Below are 22,618 nucleotides of genomic sequence, written 5' to 3'. Positions count from 1 at the left end.
AGCCAATCGGAATGCGGAATGTGAGAGTGTGTTAGCCAACCAGAGCGCAGGAAGGCGGGGTTAGTCAGAATGCAGCTGGGAAAGGAAAAACATCATAAGGCGAGCAGCTTGCTGGCTAGCGAGGGACGATTAAGAGGCGAGTCTGTGTGTGTTTGTGTGTTTCTCTGAACTGAATCCACACGTCCATCATTATCATCATCATCATCCGCGCAGTGTTCAGAGGCACAGGCGGGTTCAGTGATGGCGAAGACTGATGGAGGGGCGGCGGAGCAGGTCGACATCTACGCAGATCTAAACACGGAGGAGGTGAGAGAGAGGGAGAGAGAGAGAGAGAAGGGGAGAAAGGGAGGGAGAGGGAGAGAGAGAGGGAGAGAAGGGGAGAGAGAGAGAGAGAGAGAGAGAAGGGGAGAAAGGGAGAGAGAGAGGGAGAGAGGGAGAGAAGGGGAGAGAGAGAGAGAGAGAGAGAGGGGGGGGGAGAGAGAGAATGAAGGCCCAAACTCTGCTCCTGGGCTTTGATGAGCTGAAGTAACACAGTATTTGCAAATAAGTGATGGCTCTGGGTCTGAGAGAGAGAAGCCTTAAAGCAGCACTACTCTGTGCTGAGTGTGTTTAGTGTCTAGTGTGTTTAGGGTTGAGTGTCTAGTGTTGAGTCTTGAGTGTGTCAAGTGTGAGTGTTGTGTCGAGTGTTTAGTGTGATTAGTGTGTTTACTGTGTCTAGTGTGAGTGTTGTGTTTAGTGTGTCGAGTGTGAGTGTTGTGTCGAGTGTTTAGTGTGATTAGTGTGTCGAGTGCGAGTGTTGTGATGAGTGTGTCGAGTGCGAGTGTTGTGATTAGTGTGTCGAGTGCGAGTGTTGTGATGAGTGTGTCGAGTGCGAGTGTTGTGATGAGTGTGTTTACTGTGTCTAGTGTGAGTGTTGTGTTTAGTGTGTCGAGTGCGAGCGTTGTGTTTAGTGTGTCGAGTGCGAGTGTTGTGATTAGTGTGTCGAGTGCGAGTGTTGTGATTAGTGTGTCGAGTGCGAGCGTTGTGATGAGTGTGTCGAGTGCGAGTGTTGTGATGAGTGTGTTTACTGTGTCTAGTGTGAGTGTTGTGTTTAGTGTGTCGAGTGCGAGCGTTGTGTTTAGTGTGTCGAGTGCGAGTGTTGTGATTAGTGTGTCGAGTGCGAGCGTAGTGATGAGTGTGTCGAGTGCGAGCGTTGTGATGAGTGTGTCGAGTGCGAGTGTTGTGTCGAGTGTTTAGTGTGTCGAGTGTTTAGTGTGATTAGTGTGTTTACTGTGTCTAGTGTGAGTGTTGTGTCGAGTGTTTAGTGTAATTAGTGTGTCGAGTGCGAGTGTTGTGATGAGTGTGTCGAGTGCGAGTGTTGTGATGAGTGTGTCGAGTGCGAGTGTTGTGATTAGTGTGTCGAGTGCGAGTGTTGTGATGAGTGTGTTTACTGTGTCTAGTGTGAGTGTTGTGTTTAGTGTGTCGAGTGCGAGCGTTGTGTTTAGTGTGTCGAGTGCGAGCGTTGTGATTAGTGTGTCGAGTGCGAGCGTTGTGTTTAGTGTGTCGAGTGCGAGCGTTGTGATGAGTGTGTCGAGTGCGAGCGTTGTGTTTAGTGTGTCGAGTGCGAGCGTTGTGATGAGTGTGTCGAGTGCGAGCGTTGTGTTTAGTGTGTCGAGTGCGAGCGTTGTGTTTAGTGTGTCGAGTGCGAGCGTTGTGATGAGTGTGTCGAGTGCGAGCGTTGTGTTTAGTGTGTCGAGTGCGAGCGTTGTGTTTAGTGTGTCGAGTGCGAGCGTTGTGTTTAGTGTGTCGAGTGCGAGCGTTGTGATGAGTGTGTCGAGTGCGAGCGTTGTGTTTAGTGTGTCGAGTGCGAGCGTTGTGTTTAGTGTGTCGAGTGCGAGCGCTGTGTTTAGTGTGTCGAGTGCGAGCGTTGTGTTTAGTGTGTCGAGTGCGAGCGTTGTGTTTAGTGTGTCGAGTGCGAGCGTTGTGTTTAGTGTGTCGAGTGCGAGCGCTGTGTTTAGTGTGTCGAGTGCGAGCGTTGTGATGAGTGTGTCGAGTGCGAGCGTTGTGTTTAGTGTGTCGAGTGCGAGTGTTGTGATGAGTGTGTCGAGTGCGAGCGTTGTGTTTAGTGTGTCGAGTGCGAGCGTTGTGTTTAGTGTGTCGAGTGCGAGCGCTGTGTTTAGTGTGTCGAGTGCGAGCGTTGTGTTTAGTGTGTCGAGTGCGAGCGTTGTGTTTAGTGTGTCGAGTGCGAGCGTTGTGTTTAGTGTGTCGAGTGCGAGCGCTGTGTTTAGTGTGTCGAGTGCGAGCGTTGTGATGAGTGTGTCGAGTGCGAGCGTTGTGTTTAGTGTGTCGAGTGCGAGCGTTGTGTTTAGTGTGTCGAGTGCGAGCGTTGTGATTAGTGTGTCGAGTGCGAGCGTTGTGATGAGTGTGTCGAGTGCGAGCGTTGTGTTTAGTGTGTCGAGTGCGAGCGTTGTGTTTAGTGTGTCGAGTGCGAGCGTTGTGATGAGTGTGTCGAGTGCGAGCGCTGTGTTTAGTGTGTCGAGTGCGAGCGCTGTGTTTAGTGTGTCGAGTGCGAGCGCTGTGTTTAGTGTGTCGAGTGCGAGCGTTGTGATGAGTGTGTCGAGTGCGAGCGTTGTGTTTAGTGTGTCGAGTGCGAGCGTTGTGTTTAGTGTGTCGAGTGCGAGCGCTGTGTTTAGTGTGTCGAGTGCGAGCGTTGTGATGAGTGTGTCGAGTGCGAGCGTTGTGTTTAGTGTGTCGAGTGCGAGCGTTGTGTTTAGTGTGTCGAGTGCAAGCGTTGTGTTTAGTGTGTCGAGTGTTTAGTGTGATTAGTGTGTCGAGTGCGAGTGTTGTGATGAGTGTGTCGAGTGCGAGTGTTGTGATTAGTGTGTCGAGTGCGAGCGTTGTGTTTAGTGTGTCGAGTGCGAGTGTTGTGATTAGTGTGTTTACTGTGTCTAGTGTGAGTGTTGTGTTTAGTGTGTCGAGTGCGAGCGTTGTGTTTAGTGTGTCGAGTGCGAGCGTTGTGATTAGTGTGTCGAGTGCGAGCGTTGTGTTTAGTGTGTCGAGTGCGAGCGTTGTGTTTAGTGTGTCGAGTGCGAGCGTTGTGATGAGTGTGTCGAGTGCGAGCGTTGTGTTTAGTGTGTCGAGTGCGAGCGTTGTGATGAGTGTGTCGAGTGCGAGCGTTGTGTTTAGTGTGTCGAGTGCGAGCGTTGTGTTTAGTGTGTCGAGTGCGAGCGTTGTGTTTAGTGTGTCGAGTGCGAGCGTTGTGATGAGTGTGTCGAGTGCGAGCGTTGTGTTTAGTGTGTCGAGTGCGAGCGTTGTGATTAGTGTGTCGAGTGCGAGCGTTGTGTTTAGTGTGTCGAGTGCGAGCGTTGTGATGAGTGTGTCGAGTGCGAGCGTTGTGATGAGTGTGTCGAGTGCGAGCGTTGTGTTTAGTGTGTCGAGTGCGAGCGTAGTGATTAGTGTGTCGAGTGCGAGCGCTGTGTTTAGTGTGTCGAGTGCGAGCGCTGTGTTTAGTGTGTCGAGTGCGAGCGCTGTGATGAGTGTGTCGAGTGCGAGCGTTGTGTTTAGTGTGTCGAGTGCGAGCGCTGTGTTTAGTGTGTCGAGTGCGAGCGCTGTGTTTAGTGTGTCGAGTGCGAGCGCTGTGTTTAGTGTGTCGAGTGCGAGCGTTGTGATGAGTGTGTCGAGTGCGAGCGTTGTGTTTAGTGTGTCGAGTGCGAGCGCTGTGTTTAGTGTGTCGAGTGCGAGCGCTGTGTTTAGTGTGTCGAGTGCGAGCGCTGTGTTTAGTGTGTCGAGTGCGAGCGTTGTGTTTAGTGTGTCGAGTGCGAGCGCTGTGTTTAGTGTGTCGAGTGCGAGCGCTGTGTTTAGTGTGTCGAGTGCGAGCGTTGTGTTTAGTGTGTCGAGTGCGAGCGTTGTGTTTAGTGTGTCGAGTGCGAGCGTTGTGTTTAGTGTGTCGAGTGCGAGCGTTGTGTTTAGTGTGTCGAGTGCGAGCGTTGTGTTTAGTGTGTCGAGTGCGAGCGTTGTGTTTAGTGTGTCGAGTGCGAGCGTTGTGATGAGTGTGTCGAGTGCGAGCGTTGTGTTTAGTGTGTCGAGTGCGAGCGCTGTGATGAGTGTGTCGAGTGCGAGCGCTGTGATGAGTGTGTCGAGTGCGAGCGTTGTGTTTAGTGTGTCGAGTGCGAGCGTTGTGTTTAGTGTGTCGAGTGCGAGCGTTGTGATGAGTGTGTCGAGTGCGAGCGTTGTGTTTAGTGTGTCGAGTGCGAGCGTTGTGTTTAGTGTGTCGAGTGCGAGCGCTGTGATGAGTGTGTCGAGTGCGAGCGCTGTGATGAGTGTGTCGAGTGCGAGCGTTGTGTTTAGTGTGTCGAGTGCGAGCGTTGTGTTTAGTGTGTCGAGTGCGAGCGTTGTGTTTAGTGTGTCGAGTGCGAGCGTTGTGTTTAGTGTGTCGAGTGCGAGCGTTGTGTTTAGTGTGTCGAGTGCGAGCGTTGTGATGAGTGTGTCGAGTGCGAGCGTTGTGTTTAGTGTGTCGAGTGCGAGCGCTGTGTTTAGTGTGTCGAGTGCGAGCGTTGTGTTTAGTGTGTCGAGTGCGAGCGTTGTGTTTAGTGTGTCGAGTGCGAGCGTTGTGTTTAGTGTGTCGAGTGCGAGCGTTGTGATGAGTGTGTCGAGTGCGAGCGTTGTGTTTAGTGTGTCGAGTGCGAGCGCTGTGTTTAGTGTGTCGAGTGCGAGCGTTGTGATGAGTGTGTCGAGTGCGAGCGTTGTGTTTAGTGTGTCGAGTGCGAGCGTTGTGTTTAGTGTGTCGAGTGCGAGCGTTGTGTTTAGTGTGTCGAGTGCGAGCGTTGTGATGAGTGTGTCGAGTGCGAGCGTTGTGATGAGTGTGTCGAGTGCGAGCGTTGTGTTTAGTGTGTCGAGTGCGAGCGTTGTGATGAGTGTGTCGAGTGCGAGCGTTGTGTTTAGTGTGTCGAGTGCGAGCGTTGTGTTTAGTGTGTCGAGTGCGAGCGTTGTGATGAGTGTGTCGAGTGCGAGCGTTGTGTTTAGTGTGTCGAGTGCGAGCGTTGTGTTTAGTGTGTCGAGTGCGAGCGTTGTGATGAGTGTGTCGAGTGCGAGCGTTGTGTTTAGTGTGTCGAGTGCGAGCGTTGTGATGAGTGTGTCGAGTGCGAGCGTTGTGTTTAGTGTGTCGAGTGCGAGCGTTGTGTTTAGTGTGTCGAGTGCGAGCGTTGTGATGAGTGTGTCGAGTGCGAGCGTTGTGTTTAGTGTGTCGAGTGCGAGCGTTGTGTTTAGTGTGTCGAGTGCGAGCGTTGTGATGAGTGTGTCGAGTGCGAGCGTTGTGATGAGTGTGTCGAGTGCGAGCGTTGTGTTTAGTGTGTCGAGTGCGAGCGTTGTGTTTAGTGTGTCGAGTGCGAGCGTTGTGTTTAGTGTGTCGAGTGCGAGCGTTGTGATGAGTGTGTCGAGTGCGAGCGTTGTGTTTAGTGTGTCGAGTGCGAGCGTTGTGATGAGTGTGTCGAGTGCGAGCGTTGTGATGAGTGTGTCGAGTGCGAGCGTTGTGTTTAGTGTGTCGAGTGCGAGCGTTGTGTTTAGTGTGTCGAGTGCGAGCGTTGTGTTTAGTGTGTCGAGTGCGAGCGTTGTGTTTAGTGTGTCGAGTGCGAGCGTTGTGATGAGTGTGTCGAGTGCGAGCGTTGTGTTTAGTGTGTCGAGTGCGAGCGTTGTGTTTAGTGTGTCGAGTGCGAGCGCTGTGTTTAGTGTGTCGAGTGCGAGCGCTGTGTTTAGTGTGTCGAGTGCGAGCGTTGTGATGAGTGTGTCGAGTGCGAGCGCTGTGTTTAGTGTGTCGAGTGCGAGCGTTGTGTTTAGTGTGTCGAGTGCGAGCGCTGTGTTTAGTGTGTCGAGTGCGAGCGTTGTGTTTAGTGTGTCGAGTGCGAGCGTTGTGTTTAGTGTGTCGAGTGCGAGCGTTGTGATTAGTGTGTCGAGTGCGAGCGCTGTGTTTAGTGTGTCGAGTGCGAGCGTTGTGATTAGTGTGTCGAGTGCGAGCGTTGTGTTTAGTGTGTCGAGTGCGAGCGTTGTGTTTAGTGTGTCGAGTGCGAGCGTTGTGTTTAGTGTGTCGAGTGCGAGCGTTGTGTTTAGTGTGTCGAGTGCGAGCGTTGTGTTTAGTGTGTCGAGTGCGAGCGCTGTGTTTAGTGTGTCGAGTGCGAGCGTTGTGTTTAGTGTGTCGAGTGCGAGCGTTGTGTTTAGTGTGTCGAGTGCGAGCGTTGTGATGAGTGTGTCGAGTGCGAGCGTTGTGTTTAGTGTGTCGAGTGCGAGCGTTGTGATGAGTGTGTCGAGTGCGAGCGTTGTGTTTAGTGTGTCGAGTGCGAGCGTTGTGTTTAGTGTGTCGAGTGCGAGCGTTGTGATGAGTGTGTCGAGTGCGAGCGTTGTGTTTAGTGTGTCGAGTGCGAGCGTTGTGATGAGTGTGTCGAGTGCGAGCGTTGTGATGAGTGTGTCGAGTGCGAGCGTTGTGTTTAGTGTGTCGAGTGCGAGCGTTGTGTTTAGTGTGTCGAGTGCGAGCGTTGTGATGAGTGTGTCGAGTGCGAGCGTTGTGTTTAGTGTGTCGAGTGCGAGCGTTGTGTTTAGTGTGTCGAGTGCGAGCGTTGTGATGAGTGTGTTGAGTGTTTTCACCATCATGTCAGTAATAATCACTTTTAAAAGAAAAAAATCAGACCCGCAGACTACAGGACTTGTGGTAAAAGAACACTGAAGGTGCATCCATGATTAAGCCACAACAAATAATGTCCAAGTAAAAGAGCAACACGCGACCTCCAGCCTCTATATCCACCTCCACTGAGGCTACGAAGTTCCACTTAAGGCGCAATATTGCTGTATTAGGATGGTGGTTGTTGTTGTTGTGTTGTGATCAAACACCAAGAAAAATTCCCAATACACGGCAGTGGACATGGTGAATTAAATGATTCTGATTATCAGTGCTGCTCTCGCACTCGGCCGCTAAATAATTACCCGCTAGTTGATATAAAAATAACCTCCAGCAGTGATTGTGTACGTTCGTAGGTAGCCAGGCTCAGCAGACAGTTTGATGCGACTGCAAGAATTTTGCCTGAACTAGTTTCATTCCACCAGAAATCACTTTTCTTGCCAAAGTAGTTGGGAGTCACTCACCGAGGTAACAGGTGAAACCCCTGCTGATAGGAATCAGATCCGTGACATCATCGCTAGCGCAGTGCCATTTCCTCTAGCAAACCTGTACAGATGAGTGGGGAAATGTGTGTGTGTGTGTGTGTGTGTGTGTGTGCGTGTGCTGCAGGGTGGAGACTCTTTGGAGGCAGAAGCTGACGCTCTTTATGACGATGTGTTAACTGGATCGGTGGACAGCGAGAGGACTCTGGGAAAGCTGGACTCTAAGGAGGATGGGAAAGGAGCAGCGGTGGCGGAATCTGGCGGAGGAAAACGGTTCTCTGTCTACGTCGGCAACTTTACCTGGGTGAGCTTTCAACGCTGACACTAAATGATTAGTGACCGGTCATTTCCTCTGGGTTAACACTGAGGTTTTTCCATTTGGTTCATGCAAATGAGGTGTGATGTGACGTTACAAGTAGCGAAGCTCAACTCTGGTAAAGCACAGCAACATCTCATTAGAGATTTATTCCCCGTGTGTTTGCTGCTATAATAACCTCCACTCTTCTGGGAAGCTTTCCACTAGATGTTGGAGCGTGGCTGTGGGGATTTGTGATCATTCAGCTACAAGAGCATTAGTGAGGTCAGGCGCTGATGTTGGGATGTCGAGGAGTTCTGGGGTTCAGTCGGTGTTCCAGTTCATCCCAAAGGTGTTCAGTGGGGTTGAGGTCAGGGCTCTGTGCAGGACACTCGAGTTCTTCCACTCCAACCTTCACACACCATGTCTTCATGGAGCTCGCTTTGTGCACAGGGGCATTGTCATGCTGGAACAGGTTTGAGCCTCTTAGTTCCAGTGAAGGGAAACTGTAATGCTACAGCATACAAATACATTTTATACAACTGTGTGCTTTAACTTTGTAGCAACAGTTTGGGAAAGAACCACATATGGGTGTGATGATCAGATGTGCACATACCTTTGGCCATGTAGTGTATCTGACTGTCTGAATGTGGCACTGTCTCAGAACTAGTAAGAAAACCTTAGTTCCATAGGGATCTCCCTCAGGTCTAGCTGGTTGATTGTGTTTTGATTTGACCCCAGGGGTTCCATGCCCCATGTCACCACTCAGTCAGTGAGGGAAATGCTCTGTTCCAGCTAGAGCCTGTGCCCCTCTTGCTGAGACAAGGACACATCTCTTGCTGTAGTGTTTGAGTTTCAGCAACAGGATCATAATTGACTGCTGAAGGTCTCTTAGTTCCAGCAAGCCCAAGGAAACTAGGGGTGCCATCAGCGCAGTGAGAAATGGCTCGGTGGCTAGCGTCTATTCCTATTAATCCAATGAATCCAGCTTCTTGCTGATGAGTAGTCTGGCTTGTCTTAGTGTTTGGGAGCTCTTGAGAGTTCATCAAGCACTGAGACCAAGCACTGTAATATGAGCGAGGAGCATGGATGTGTTCTGAACAGCCTGCTCCTTGCTGAGGGAGCACACGAGCCAGTCGTCCAAATATGGCAGTATCCCGATGCCTCTAGTCATCAGGGAAGACAGAGCGGTCTGCATGCATCTCAGAAACACAGACAGAACTTTGAACTGGGATTCCTGTGCTTGGAAGGCAAATCTTAAAAGGCATTTTGCACTGGGGTGATGAGAAATAGCATTGCACAAATTAAATGACGTGAATTCATGCTGTGCAGCCACAGTTAATTTGTGCAATGCTATTTCTCATTATCCCAGTGCAAAATGACATTAACATAGTGTCTGAAAAGGGAGGGCTTTTAAGAACCAGTTCAGCCCTTTACAAATCTAGAACTAGATGGAAACTAGATTTAAACCATTTAAACCCGACCTCACTAATGCTCTTGTAGCTGAATGAACACAAATCCCCACAGCCACGCTCCAAACTCTAGTGGAAAGCTTCCCAGAAGAGTGGAGTTTATTATAACAGCAGAGGGGGGATCAACTATGGAACACGGGTGTGATAGTCAAGTGTCCACATACCTTTGTCTATATAGCGTGTATCAGTACTTAAGACGGCACAAGGTTGGACAGCCCTCTTCTTCCTCAGGTGAGCCCATCCACGGTTAGCCTCACTGAGAGCAACTCACCCACTGGGCACAGTGTATGCCCAGGAGAGTACCACTTGGACCCAGAAGTGGACAATTCTCCAAAGCAAAGCTGGACAGCCTGCTGGGGAAAGATGCACTGGCCCATGACAGGCCTCACCATCTGTCGTACTCTGTTCTGTCTCTATTGCTGGTTCTATCCGTACTGCACAGAATTCAGCAGCCACACCACAGAGTCCTATCTGTGCCCCCGAGATGGCTAGCAAGGCCTTGGGTTTCACTGCTACTTTTACTAGTACCCCCCGTTCTACATATATTTATTTTCCCTGCTCTAACACACCCACTTCACCGCAACTGGTAATTAGCTGATTAGTTGAATCAGGTGTGTTGAGCAGGAGAAAGACTACAGTGTGCTGTCCCACAGCCAGGCCAGTTGCACTTGTGTGTTTAGCCCCAGAACGAACAAGGACTGTGACCTAGCTGTCCAGGAAACAATCTTGAGCACAAATGCCCCTAGTACATGGACCTTGTATAACCGTTAGGTGTTATAACCCATAGGTGATTGTGTGGATCTTATCAGCCAGATCCGGTGCAGTTCCCAAGTCCCAATTTCTTCATGGACATGGTGTCCATTACAACTCGTCACTGCACCACGGCCGGCATCTTTCTGGGGGCGCATAATGTATTACAACCTTGCTGAAAGGGATGAGGCGACTTAATCCACCAAGATTCCCCAAGAGCCCCTTGTGCTGAGGTCCCACAAGTTCCTTCCTTACGACCCCTTACAGGCTGCTGAATAATCGTGTAGTTAAACACATGGTTATCGCTCACTAGTGTGGCTGTGTTGATGTGATTTTATTATAACACAAAGACACTCGGGGAAACTGTAAGTAACCAGATTGTTGTAAATTTGGATAAAACTGCACTGGTGTTAATAGAGTGCAGATATTGTATTGTTGAAGCTGGGCTCTTATCTAGTTGCATATTTTAAACGTTTATTGATGGAATTCGGCAGTTGCCTTTAGACTTTCATTATAAGTAAGTAAACAGATTTTCTCTTCTCTTCTCAGAAAAGGGAAATATCACTTCTTCTGTATTTTATTTTGAGCAAAACTTCATTATGAATTTGTTTGGCTATTAATTGCAATAAAAATATTATCTTACATTTTACATGCTAAATATTGTTGAATCCTGTCTAGTTGAGAAATTGATTTTTTTTTCTATTTCTAATCCTAATCATTTCTGTTTTTTTTTTGTTTGTTTTTTTTTAACCCAAGTGGACGTCAGACAGCGATCTGATAGCAATGGCACGGAGGCAGGGTGTGAAAGATATCGTAGAAATTAAGTTTGCAGAGAACAGGACTAATGGTCAGTCCAAAGGGTGAGTTCTTTCCCTTTTTTCTATCTCTGTCTCTCTTTCTCTCCCTCTCTTTGTGCCCATCAGCACTTTTTTTTTTAAACATCTCTGTATCTGTATCTCGCAGTTATGCTGAGATGGTAGTGTCCACAGAAGAGTCTTTCAAGCGTTTATTAGAGACCATGCCACAGTGCAAGATAAACGGCGAAAAAGTGGAGTGTCGTCATGTTTCACGGAAAAACCTGGCTGATTTTGAGGCTCAGGCCAGAAAACGTAAGTGAATCTCGGAAACGGATCTCCTACGATCATTTTGATCACTGAGCTGTTAAACTGTAAATATGCAAGATGGACAGACTTACCCTGCTACCCTAGATCAGCTCTGTTCGTGTACTGTCATTTAAAGACGTAATGAAATGAGTGTGAGAAGCTGACACTAGCTTAATGTCAGTTAATCACTTAATGTCCTGTCTTTCGAAACAGGAATACCTCTGCGTCTGACCCCTAAAGGTGATTCCGAGCGAGCCGACGGAAGGAATTCGTCCGCCTCGTCTCCGTCAGACCTGCCTTCGTTACCTTTGCCTCTGATGTTCCCTCCAGCCAAACCCCCTCCCCTCATGCCCTCTTTTTATAACACTCCTCCTCCTCCGCCTCCTCCTCCTCCTCTTTTTACCACTCCTCCTCCCCTGTTCCATCCACCCTCACCTCATGCACACATCCCTAACGCACACATCCCTAACACACACATCCCCAACGCACACATCCCCAACGCACACATCCCCAACGCACATATTCTCAATGCACACACCCAAAACTCACACACACCCTCGCTACACATTAACCCCGCCTTCTTCCCCCCGAGTCCTGCGACACACAGCAGCAGCGGCAGCAGCAGCAGCAGCAGGACAGCATTCAGCCAGCCGGGGTGAGGAGAACCTGTTTTTTTACCGGGTTTTGGTTTAACTCCTATACACATTAGGCAGGGGTTGAGTAGAACTACAAGCACCAGCTAAACATACATATCGGGAGATCATTTCTCGCTACAGTCAGGGGGCGTGTCTCGGAAGTGGCGCTCCCTGTCCGCTTTCAAATTTCAGTTGATTTCAGCATCCAAGTGATTAGCTGATTGAGTCGAGAGGAAAAGCAGCACTGTGAACTCTGTGCGCCGTTTGATTTCGTGTGTGTGAGTGTGTTCTGAGAGACGTAATGCCTCTCGTCTTATATCTAACAGGGACGGAGACTTTGATGAGCTGATAAACAGGAACAGAACGATTGCGAGCAGCGCCATCACTAAAGCCATTTCTGCAGCTACGTCAGGTCTCATTTCCACAAACTTCCCTAATATTTTTTTTTGTTTCCTGTGCAACATTTCTATGTATGATGCATAATATCTGTATTTAGTCAGAATTACCACAAGAGGTAAAAGTCAGACAGTCAGTAGTAGGCTTGTCACATTTATGTTGTGAAGTAGCTAGAGACAAAATCAGCGACTTAGCACGTGTTAGCATGAACACAAGGTTAAGTTTAAAAGAAAAATGTTAAGGTCTTTTTACATTTCCGTTTATTTGTTGGCATTTGTCTAAGCACGATGCCTCTGTCTTTCTCTCAGGTGACATCCGGATGGCCATAGAGACCCTCTACACAGCAACGGCGGTGATCAAACAGTCTCGTGTGTTCTATGACAAGCGCTGCCGCATGCTAGTCGAGTCCCTTAACGACTGTCTGAACTCCATAGAGACCAAATGCTTCCCTTCTAGGTGTGCGTGTGTGTGTGTCCTAATCTGTTGTTCCATTGGGTCATCTGTTGACAAGGAACATAATCCTGTCCTTCTCTGCACACCTGTAGCAAGAGACACCGTTCTCGGGAGCGAGCAAGGAGCCGATCGAGGGATCGATATCGAGAGCGCTCGTCCAGCACAGACAGAGACCGAGAGCGAGACAGGGAGCGAGAGCGGGAGCGAGGGCGTGACCGAGAGCACAGGGACAGGCATTGATGGGTGAGACGTGTTCTGTCCTCCTTCTCGATTCTGATTGGTCAGAAGGTTATTTTCTATAACAGCACCTCTGACAGCAAAAAGGTTTATATTAATGCGTACGATCGTTCTGATACGTTATTGTATCATTTATATTGTCAAGCTTTCTATAAGGATAACATTTAATGTTTAATCTTTACTCTTTCCAGAACATTTCGCACCATTTTCAGTCCATGGAAGAAGAAAAGTGGATGCCAGTGTGTATGAGGAGGCGCGGCCGAACGCCAACACTCTCTCCGCTCCTAACATTTCAGTAAAGTTTCTAAAAAAAAGATGCCATGCTCTTTGTTGTGTAAATGGTTCTGTATAGGAATTGAAGTTTTGATTTTCCAAAAAAAAAAAAAAAAAAAAAAAAAAAAAACAGGCACGTTTTTACTGGCTGACTAAAGAATCATACCTCGGTACACCCACAATTTACTTAGTTTTAACACCTTAAACAAGTCAATGCCATCTTTTTTTTTTTTGTTCCTCCTTCATTTTGTAATGAAACACGAATGTACAATAATTAAAAAAAAAAAAAAAAAAAAAAAAAAAAAACCTGTATTCCACTGCTGGTGTGCTGTATGTGCCGTGACTCCCATGTGTAGGAGAACTACTGTTTTGTTTTGTGTGTTTTTGGTTTTTTCTTTTTTTTTTTTTTTAAGGTACGACACAATTCACTAACGCAAACTAGAAGGAATTTATCAAATTCTGCATTTTTTGAGTGAATTATTCATTACAAGTGATTCAAAATAAATAAAAACTCTAAAGAGTCGCGTTAGCATTGTAACACATAAATGCAGTAATTTCTATGTGAAGTGTAAGCAAAGGAAGAAAAAAAAAAAAAAACAATTTGACCACAAAATGTCTAGTGTGGTTCAGTTGGTGGACGGGACGGTGTGGAGCTTACGGCAGAAATGGTGTGATCAATTAAATATTTACTTTATACGATTGTTTCAAATTTAGAAAATAGCTCAATACATGAAAAAAAATAATAATAATTGTATCAGAATTCCAGTGGGTCAGTAGTTTATATACACCAAGTTTACTGTCTCTAAACAATCTGGAAGATTCCAGAAATCTGATGTAATGACTTTTAAAAGCTTCTGATTGGCCAGTTGTAACAATAAGGCATTAATTGGGAGAGCACATGTGCCTGTATTTAAGGCTCTACCTTTAAAGTCAGTGCCTTTTTACACTTGATACCATGACAAAATCCAAACAACTCAACCAAGACCTCAGGAAACAACCTGTGGATCTACAGAAGTCTGATTCCTCCTTAGGAACAATTTCCAAACACCTGAAGGTACCACGAGCATCTTTACAGACAACTGTATGAGAAATTAAAAATCTAGGGGCCACACAGACACTCCATCGTTCAGGAAGGAGGCAGAAATTAACCTGAGCTTTGAATGAACTTTGGTCCAAGTTGGAGGCATCAGGAACCAAAGTATGAACCTCCACCATTAAGAGAGTCCTACATCACCATGGCCTGAAGGACTTGTGCAGGGAAGAAGCTCTTACTCCAAGACCAGTGTGAAGGTGATCAGCACTGTTTGAAACAAAAATGCAACTCTTTGGCCGTTATGATCAGCGCTGTTTACGGAGGAAAAGGGGTGAGGCTTTTAATCTGAAGAACACCGAACTAACTGTGAAGCATGGCGGTGGTAGCATCAGCTCTGTCAGGAGGAAGGGGAGAAAATTCCAGCACAGTATTGTGGGAAGCTTGTGGAAGGATACAACTAGGGTTTGATTCAGGTTCAAGCAATTAAAGAGCAACTAACTGAGTTTTTTTTTTTTTTTTTTTACTGTAAATATTGGCACCCCTGCATACGAGTCAAAAAGTGTAGAAGAATAAAAAAAAAAAAAAAATCAAAAACACAAAAAAACGTTACTCTTGTGATTAAAACCTGTCAAATATAATTTAAAAATCACCAAGTCTCAAGCTTTCATACACCTTCGTTCCCTGGCTGGTGTGATTACTCAGGAAGATTCTCATGAACATGTCGTCTTTACTACTTTATTTATAAAACATCAGAAGAGGAAATACGAGCACTGCACTGCGTCCTGTGCGTGTAACGAATGGATGTGTTCAGTAGAGTAAGGAAGCCACAGGAGGCAGTGCAGTGAACACAATCAGAACGGTTTAGAGACAGAGACACACACAGAGAGAGAGAGAGAGATGAAGCCATTTAAGTCTTATTTCTCCAGCGGCGCGTAGTTCAGCAGTTTCTCGATCAGATCGACGTGAGAGAGCAGCATCCTGCGACAGCAGTACCTCTTCAAGCCCAGGGCGTCCAGAGCGTCTCTGAGTGAAACAAATCACACGCAAGACGAGATCCGTGAAACAAATGACTAAAAGGTCATCAGGAACCACAACAAGAATTCAGAAATCTTTTTTTTTACATTTTCTTTTATAGTAAATCAGTAGAAAAGGAGATAAAAGCTATGTGTATGTGATTAATGGAAGTCAAGTAAAGACACCAAAGAATCTTTGAAATCGACACGTTTTAAGAGAAAGAGACACCAAACCAGGACTTGCATGAAGCGATTATTTACACACAACAATCCAAAAAGTAGTTTGAACCTTTTTTTTTTTTATTTGTCTTCTTCTCATTTCTTCATACAGATATGATATTCAGGATAAAACTCCACAATGTTTAAAGTTTGAGGACTTTTCCAGCACTAATTAGACGTTCTCGTTTTCCTTGCAATCTCTTCATTCGTTCGATACAGTGGATCTTTTCCTTTTTGTTTTATTTGTATATTACAGAAATTAATATTAGAAATATCAGTTTGAATAGGAAGACTAAGAAAGTTTTCCTTTAGTCTTTCCACTATGAAGTCTATCTACTAGTCTATCTATCTATCTATGGGAAAACTTTGGGAAAGTGCTGAGTGCTGTGTGTTAAAGACTGTTTTATTTCTATAAATAAAAATAAATATTAATAAGTTTGGGGGTTTTTAGGGCCTCCACTATAATTATGGGTGACTGTAAGCAGTTCTTATTAAGCGTATTATGTCAAAAATACACACTTTAGTGCACAGACAGGAGAAAATAACACTTACAGAGGTTTTCCCCTCTTTTTCTGTCTCTTTCTCTTACCCTTCTGTGTATTCTGCCTGTAGGAGACCCAGGTAAGCCTCCCACTTGTTCCCTACAATCTTCCCACAGGTGAAGCAGCGGATGGGGATGATCATAGTGAAGTTCTGCAAGTCCTGTGAGCCAAAGATTACAAGATGATTGTACACATGGGACTGGAGCTCAGACATCAACAACTCAACAACTCAACACCACCATTCCTCTCAGTCCTGCACGCGCGCACAGCTCAACATCTTCACACTCGCCTAATTAAATGTCTAATTAAATGTCTAATTAAATGTTTATACTATGAGTACAAGACAAAGAACAGAATACTTACCGACTATATGAGCAAAAATCTTTCAAAAAACCTTTCTTCACCTTCTTCACGCTTCGAGAAAAGACGAGAAAACACACAAACACACACACACGCTGAAAATGCGTCGCTTCCGGGTTGCTGTGCTCACGGAAAATGGCACCGGAAGAAACGAGTTCGGGATGAAAACAGTTCCGGAGTAAAACAAAAATACTTAATGAACACTTTATTTATTGATTCACTAATCACTAATGCTCTTGTAGCTGAATGAACACAAATCCCCACAACCACGCTCCAAAATCTAGTGACAAGCCTTCCCAGAAGATTTTAACAGCAAAGGAGGAATAAATATGGAACGGGACGTTCAATAAACACATATGAGTGTGATGTGAATGGTAAGGGGTGCACAAACTTTTAATCATATAGTGTAGAAGACGTCTGATAAAAATATATCTCTGTAACCACAAGGTAAAGTTGTAGAACCAAACCACCAAAACACCACTTCGTTATTCCTCCTTCATCATTGCTCTTATTTTGACAGAGAAATAATGAATAAAAAGCTAACACTCATAAACCTGTCTCAGCAGGAATTATAATCTAGTATTAATAAAACTATTTTCTGTCAGCCCAGACTGAGAAACACAAGCACTCTGATTTAAAAAAAAAAAAACTGCTTTGGTCAAACCACATTGCATTTCAGCCATCTTGATTTTATTGTACATAAGGAGCAGAGGGAGGGGGTTCGAGGAGCAGGAGAGCGCAAAACAACCAGAAAAATATGTCTGTCAGAACATAACATTTCTCAACACGGCTATATTTTCTATTTCCTCTTTTATAGAATTCTTTAATACCGTCCAGCGTCCCATCTCTCCAACGTCTCAGCATGTTGATTCCACATTCTAAACAATAATCAGTATCATCTCGTCATACTTTACAGGTCTATCAGTTGATCTACAGAGTGCTATTTGTATTATTGCATTACATACGCACTTGAGGGAACGGAAAAATCGTCTTTGTCTTTAATAACTGGTTACATGTCCAGACAAAGGCAGTTTGCATGATGACCATTTCAGTCCAGCTGTCTTACTGACATTGATCCGCATCTCCGTCACCATTAAACGCTCTAATGTGTTTCCATTAGTGTGTTTTCTTTTTCTTTTCTTTTTAACACTTTATGGTCACCAGGAAATGGATGAGTTTCATTCGTCAAGCAAAAGGACTGGATGCATCCATGAAAAATAATTAAATAATGATTAAATCCAGTAGTTGCTAAAATGCTCATACATGAGTTACAGAAATGTGAGACAAACATGGATACATGAAAATAATAATAATAATAATCATAATAATAATAATTATATGACTATAGAGACATACATTTAGACACATAACTATTCAGGTTGCAGTAATCCATCAATGCATCTATCTTATATCTATAGTCTCTGTCACACACACACACACACACACACACATTTTAGCCCTCATCTGCTCTTTATCGGTACTGAACCGCTTGACTTGCTTTACATCAAATCAAACTGACTCTTGCTCTTACACTGTAATCCATAAATGTATAAATATAATCCTGGGTTGTATTACAAGTTTAATCACGGTCAATCATATAAGAAAATACGCTTACATTGCACTTTATTTCAAGGATAATTAACATTTTCCTCAGGTACATATTGTTTGGAGGCTGTAAGAGATCAGAAGGATGAGTAACCTGATCAAGAGAACTCGAGTAAATACACTCTGCTGCTGTCCATTTTGTTGTTGTTGTTGTTGTTGTTGTTGTAGGATCTACTGACTGTGTGTCTGCATGTGGTGTAATCCGGGTTCGGTGTATTTGCGGCCTCACAGACTATTCCCATTTTATCTAACCTTGTTTTGAGAACGCTGTCTGTTAAAATGATGGTTAAAGTAATAGTATGGTAGTTTGGGGGATTCAGGCCCATTTCCGCACGCCCTCCCTGCTGGAAATATTCTCCTGCAAGAGACTCCTGGAAGAAGGTTTCAGATCTGCTGCAAAATCTGATGCAACAGCTCTGACTCTGATTTCCAGGGCGACTAGCAGCAGTTGGGTGTTTTTTTTTCTCATGTTAATGGGAAAAAAAACGCACTGGTTACCTAGCTAGCATTATTATTAGGTGAAAGTTCACTGGAGAATATAAATTGTAATTCATTTTACAGAAAGTATGCTACGTCTCAAGTTGGCTTTTATTTCATTGAATTCCGCCCAAGCGTGCGTCTGCGTCGTTATATCATTGGTCTGTGAGGATACAACTACACATTACTGGATTTATGTGAAGGTCGCATTCACATTCAACAAGGCCTAAGTGAGCTTCATCTATTTCTACTACTGTGATGACTACTCTAGTGCTGAAATCAAAGCTTAATGAAAAGTAAGCACGGTGGCTCCCCACCCCGACGATATTTTAAACACCACCCCCCTGTTAGGCTGTGACCCAATCACCCATGAACCTGTTGGCCAATCATATCACGCTGTCACTTCTTTCTGGCTAATAAGACCAAGCCCACCAATACAGCTCCAAGTGCTACAATAGCTCCACCAATGAGGAACGGCTTCAGGTTCTCCAGGGTTTCACAGCTGCCCCCAGCTGCTTCGTTCCCTTCCTGCGCTCCCTCTTGGTTGCCATCTTGCACAGGTTTTTCCTCTTCGGTAGGCGGTGCAGGTTCGGCAGGAGCAGGGTTCGATTTTGGAGGAGGTGCCGATTCTTTCTTCTCTGTCTTGGTACCTGGTTTCACGCTGCTCTTAGCCTTCGACTCCATATGGATGGTCAATGCGTGGGGGGTGTTTTTTGTCTTTCGGGTACTTTTGGATGTCCTGGATAGAAATAAAGAAGAATAGAGCTATATTTATACAGGACACACAATATATAGATAATAAGAATACATCATTTCTTGCCTTTCATAACTTTTAGAACACTATACATTCACTCTTGACCTGTCTTACAGAGTCTGATCCTAAATTAAAGGACAGGATCTTCAGTGACTGTTCTATCCTGAGTCATGTGTATGACTTTAACACCGCACTGACACATGAAGCCATGTTGAGATGTCTCCCAAAGGGCAATTACCGGGTTTTCAGCATAACATCCCGTAGAGTCGTCTCATGGGAAAGTGTGTGTGCATGTGTGTGTCTTGGGTAAGCAGTCTAAAGCAGTCACAAAGAGCCTAGTAATCAAGAATAGAAACAGCCTTTTTGCTCTTGATAACCACCCTGATCCACACACACACACACACACACACACACACACAATGCAATTATGTGATACATGTCACCCGACACGAAACAAAGCTGTCTTGTGTGTTATACTCTCCTTCTGTCCCTCCCTGTGTCTCTGTAAATCTACATGAGTCATACGCAGCACTAATGGAGGACAAGAGAGGGCGAGGACTCAGTGGGGGAATAAATAAGAACACAAAGAGGGATAGTGTGATAGAGAGAGAGAGAGGAAGAGGCTGAGCCCTAAAAAAGATATGTTCAACAGAAAAGGAGAAAAGGATGAGCTCCATCGAGTTTAGCCTTATAGGCCACAGGCCTCCTCATTCACCTCCAATGGAAAAGGCATCATAAATAAAATAGCAGAAAGACTACGCACCTTCTTCCGTCCTTCCTTTATTCCTCTTTGACCTTGTGCTAATCTTGTGCTGACGGAGTAGATAGAAGTCTCAGAAAGCTGGACTTTAAGTGACACTGAGAAAGGCCACAAAATCGTCCTCAAGGAGAACCTGAGAATGCAGGGAAGTGCAGTGATGGAGGATGCAGCAGGGACCGGAGGACAGAGAGGAGGTGGAACGTACCACTTCAGCTCCAAACGGAGGGGGTGGAGAATTGTGCAACTGGAAGGAATGGTTTCTGTGGACTGAAAATAGGACTGCAGCCCACTATATGTGTGTGTGTGTGTGTGTAGCTGTTCAGTTAGCATGGGTGTTGTGTTATGAAACAAACTAGAAAGATCGGTTTGAAACGTTAAAGGAACAGTTTGTTCGAACAGTACTATTTATACATAAACAGTCTCATAAAATATCAGGATACATCTGTACATAAAACATTTAATATATATAATACATTTAACATATTTAATATTATTTAATATACAAAGTGCCACTATATTATGATCCCAGTCACTTCTAACATACAATTTCACCATCAGACTTTGGGCCTCACCTCCTACCCGAGTCTGAAACAGTTTTGCCAACTTAGACAGTCTGTTGCTAGATTTAGTGACAGTTTAGACCTCTTTATTTGGAGAAATAAAAAAGAACCTATCCAATCTCGTGACTGTCTAGTCCTCTATACGGCTCTCCAGCTCACATCGCAGCTCCTGGTTATACGAGTCATACGAGAGAGCAGGTTCAGTCCACTCACCTCCAGTGTGTAAAGCCAGACTGAGCTACGTTTGTGCAAGCCCATGTTCCCAACGACCAATCACTAATCACCACTGTTCCTAACAACCAATCACTAACCACCACTGTTCCCAATGACCAATCACTAATCATCACTGTTCATAACAACCAATCACTAATCACCACTGTTCCCAATGACCAATCACTAATCATCACTGTTCATAACAACCAATCACTATCACCACTGTTCCCAACGACCAATCACTAATCACCTCTGTTCCTAACAACCAATCACTAACCACCACTGTTCCTAACAACCAATCACTAATCACCACTGTTCCTAACAACCAATCACTAATCACCACTGTTCCTAACAACCAATCACTAATCACCACTGTTCCCAATGACCAATCACTAATCACCACTGTTCATAACAACCAATCACTAATCACCACTGTTCCCAATGACCAATCACTAATCACCACTGTTCCTAACAACCAATCACTAATCACCACTGTTCCCAATGACCAATCACTAATCACCACTGTTCCTAACAACCAATCACTAATCACCACTGTTCATAACAACCAATCACTAATCACCACTGTTCCTAACAACCAATCACTAATCACCACTGTTCCCAATGACCAATCACTAATCATCACTGTTCATAACAACCAATCACTATCACCACTGTTCCTAACAACCAATCACTAATCACCACTGTTCCTAACAACCAATCACTAATCACCACTGTTCCCAATGACCAATCACTAATCACCACTGTTCATAACAACCAATCACTAATCACCACTGTTCCCAATGACCAATCACTAATCACCACTGTTCCTAACAACCAATCACTAATCACCACTGTTCCCAATGACCAATCACTAATCACCACTGTTCCTAACAACCAATCACTAATCACCACTGTTCATAACAACCAATCACTAATCACCACTGTTCCTAACAACCAATCACTAATCACCACTGTTCCCAATGACCAATCACTAATCATCACTGTTCATAACAACCAATCACTATCACCACTGTTCCCAACGACCAATCACTAATCACCACTGTTCCTAACAACCAATCACTAATCACCACTGTTCCCAATGACCAATCACTAATCACCACTGTTCCTAACAACCAATCACTAATCACCACTGTTCCCAATGACCAATCACTAATCACCACTGTTCCTAACAACCAATCACTAATCACCACTGTTCATAACAACCAATCACTAATCACCACTGTTCCTAACAACCAATCACTAATCACCACTGTTCCCAATGACCAATCACTAATCATCACTGTTCATAACAACCAATCACTATCACCACTGTTCCCAACGACCAATCACTAATCACCTCTGTTCCTAACAACCAATCACTAACCACCACTGTTCCTAACAACCAATCACTAACCACCACTGTTCCTAACAACCAATCACTAATCACCACTGTTCCCAATGACCAATCACTAATCACCACTGTTCCTAACAACCAATCACTAATCATCACTGTTCCCAATGACCAATCACTAATCATCACTGTTCATAACAACCAATCACTAATCACCACTGTTCCCAACGACCAATCACTAATCACCACTGTTCCTAACGACCAATCACTAACCACCACTGTTCATAACAACCAATCACTAACCACCACTGTTCATAACAACCAATCACTAATCACCACTGTTCATAACAACCAATCACTAATCACCACTGTTCCTAACAACCAATCACTAACCACCACTGTTCCTAATGACCAATCACTAATCACCATTATTCCCAACAACCAATCACTAATCACCACTGTTCATAACAACCAATCACTAATCACCACTGTTCCCAATGACCAATCACTAATCACCACTGTTCCTAACAACCAATCACTAACCACCACTGTTCCTAACAACCAATCACTAACCACCACTGTTCCTAACAACCAATCACTAACCACCACTGTTCCTAACAACCAATCACTCTTCACCATTGTTGGTCTCACCCACACACTTCTTTAAACTCTATTCTTTCCAACATGTACAAGTAACCTTCTCCTTCATGTCTATTTCATTTCTATTTCTTCTTTTTGCATTCTGAAAAGAAATTATAGAATTTTGTAAACACATAAATAGATGGTTGGACTTTGATATTGTGATAGATACGATGTAAATCGTTAGACTGGCGTGCCAAAGACTTCTGCTTCCTATAAGATATGATTTACAGTACATTATTTCCTGTACTGATAAACTCCTTTCTGTTTTAAGAAAATCCTCCTTTCTCATGGAACACGTTTCGTTATGCAAACGTTATGACAGTTCACTGAATACGCAAATCATTCGCCAA

General features: G+C 44.9%; 2 protein-coding genes across 2 annotated transcripts; one reads left to right on the top strand and one right to left on the bottom strand.

The window, feature by feature from the left end:
* Window positions 1–61: 61 nt before the first annotated feature.
* On the top strand, window positions 62–14,479 carry cpsf6 (cleavage and polyadenylation specific factor 6). Its single transcript, XM_026910855.3, has 9 exons — window positions 62–306; window positions 7,253–7,429; window positions 10,399–10,502; window positions 10,606–10,751; window positions 10,959–11,400; window positions 11,707–11,792; window positions 12,085–12,232; window positions 12,322–12,472; window positions 12,658–14,479. The coding sequence occupies exons 1-8, from the start codon at window positions 241–243 to the stop codon at window positions 12,467–12,469; spliced, it is 1,317 nt and encodes a 438-aa protein (XP_026766656.3). The 5' UTR covers window positions 62–240; the 3' UTR covers window positions 12,470–12,472; window positions 12,658–14,479.
* A 14-nt stretch (window positions 14,480–14,493) lies between these two features.
* polr2l (RNA polymerase II, I and III subunit L) lies at window positions 14,494–16,062 on the bottom strand. The gene is made up of 3 exons (XM_026910854.3): window positions 15,910–16,062; window positions 15,594–15,706; window positions 14,494–14,795 (listed from the first exon to the last, which is right to left on the bottom strand). Exons 2-3 carry the CDS (start codon window positions 15,686–15,688, stop codon window positions 14,687–14,689), a joined length of 204 nt encoding a protein of 67 aa, XP_026766655.1. The 5' UTR covers window positions 15,689–15,706; window positions 15,910–16,062; the 3' UTR covers window positions 14,494–14,686.
* Between the last annotated feature and the right edge of the window lie 6,556 nt (window positions 16,063–22,618).

The sequence above is a fragment of the Pangasianodon hypophthalmus genome, chromosome 11, assembly GCF_027358585.1.
Source record: "Pangasianodon hypophthalmus isolate fPanHyp1 chromosome 11, fPanHyp1.pri, whole genome shotgun sequence".
Classification (NCBI taxonomy): domain Eukaryota; kingdom Metazoa; phylum Chordata; class Actinopteri; order Siluriformes; family Pangasiidae; genus Pangasianodon; species Pangasianodon hypophthalmus.
This window is presented reverse-complemented; position numbering and strand designations above follow the sequence as displayed.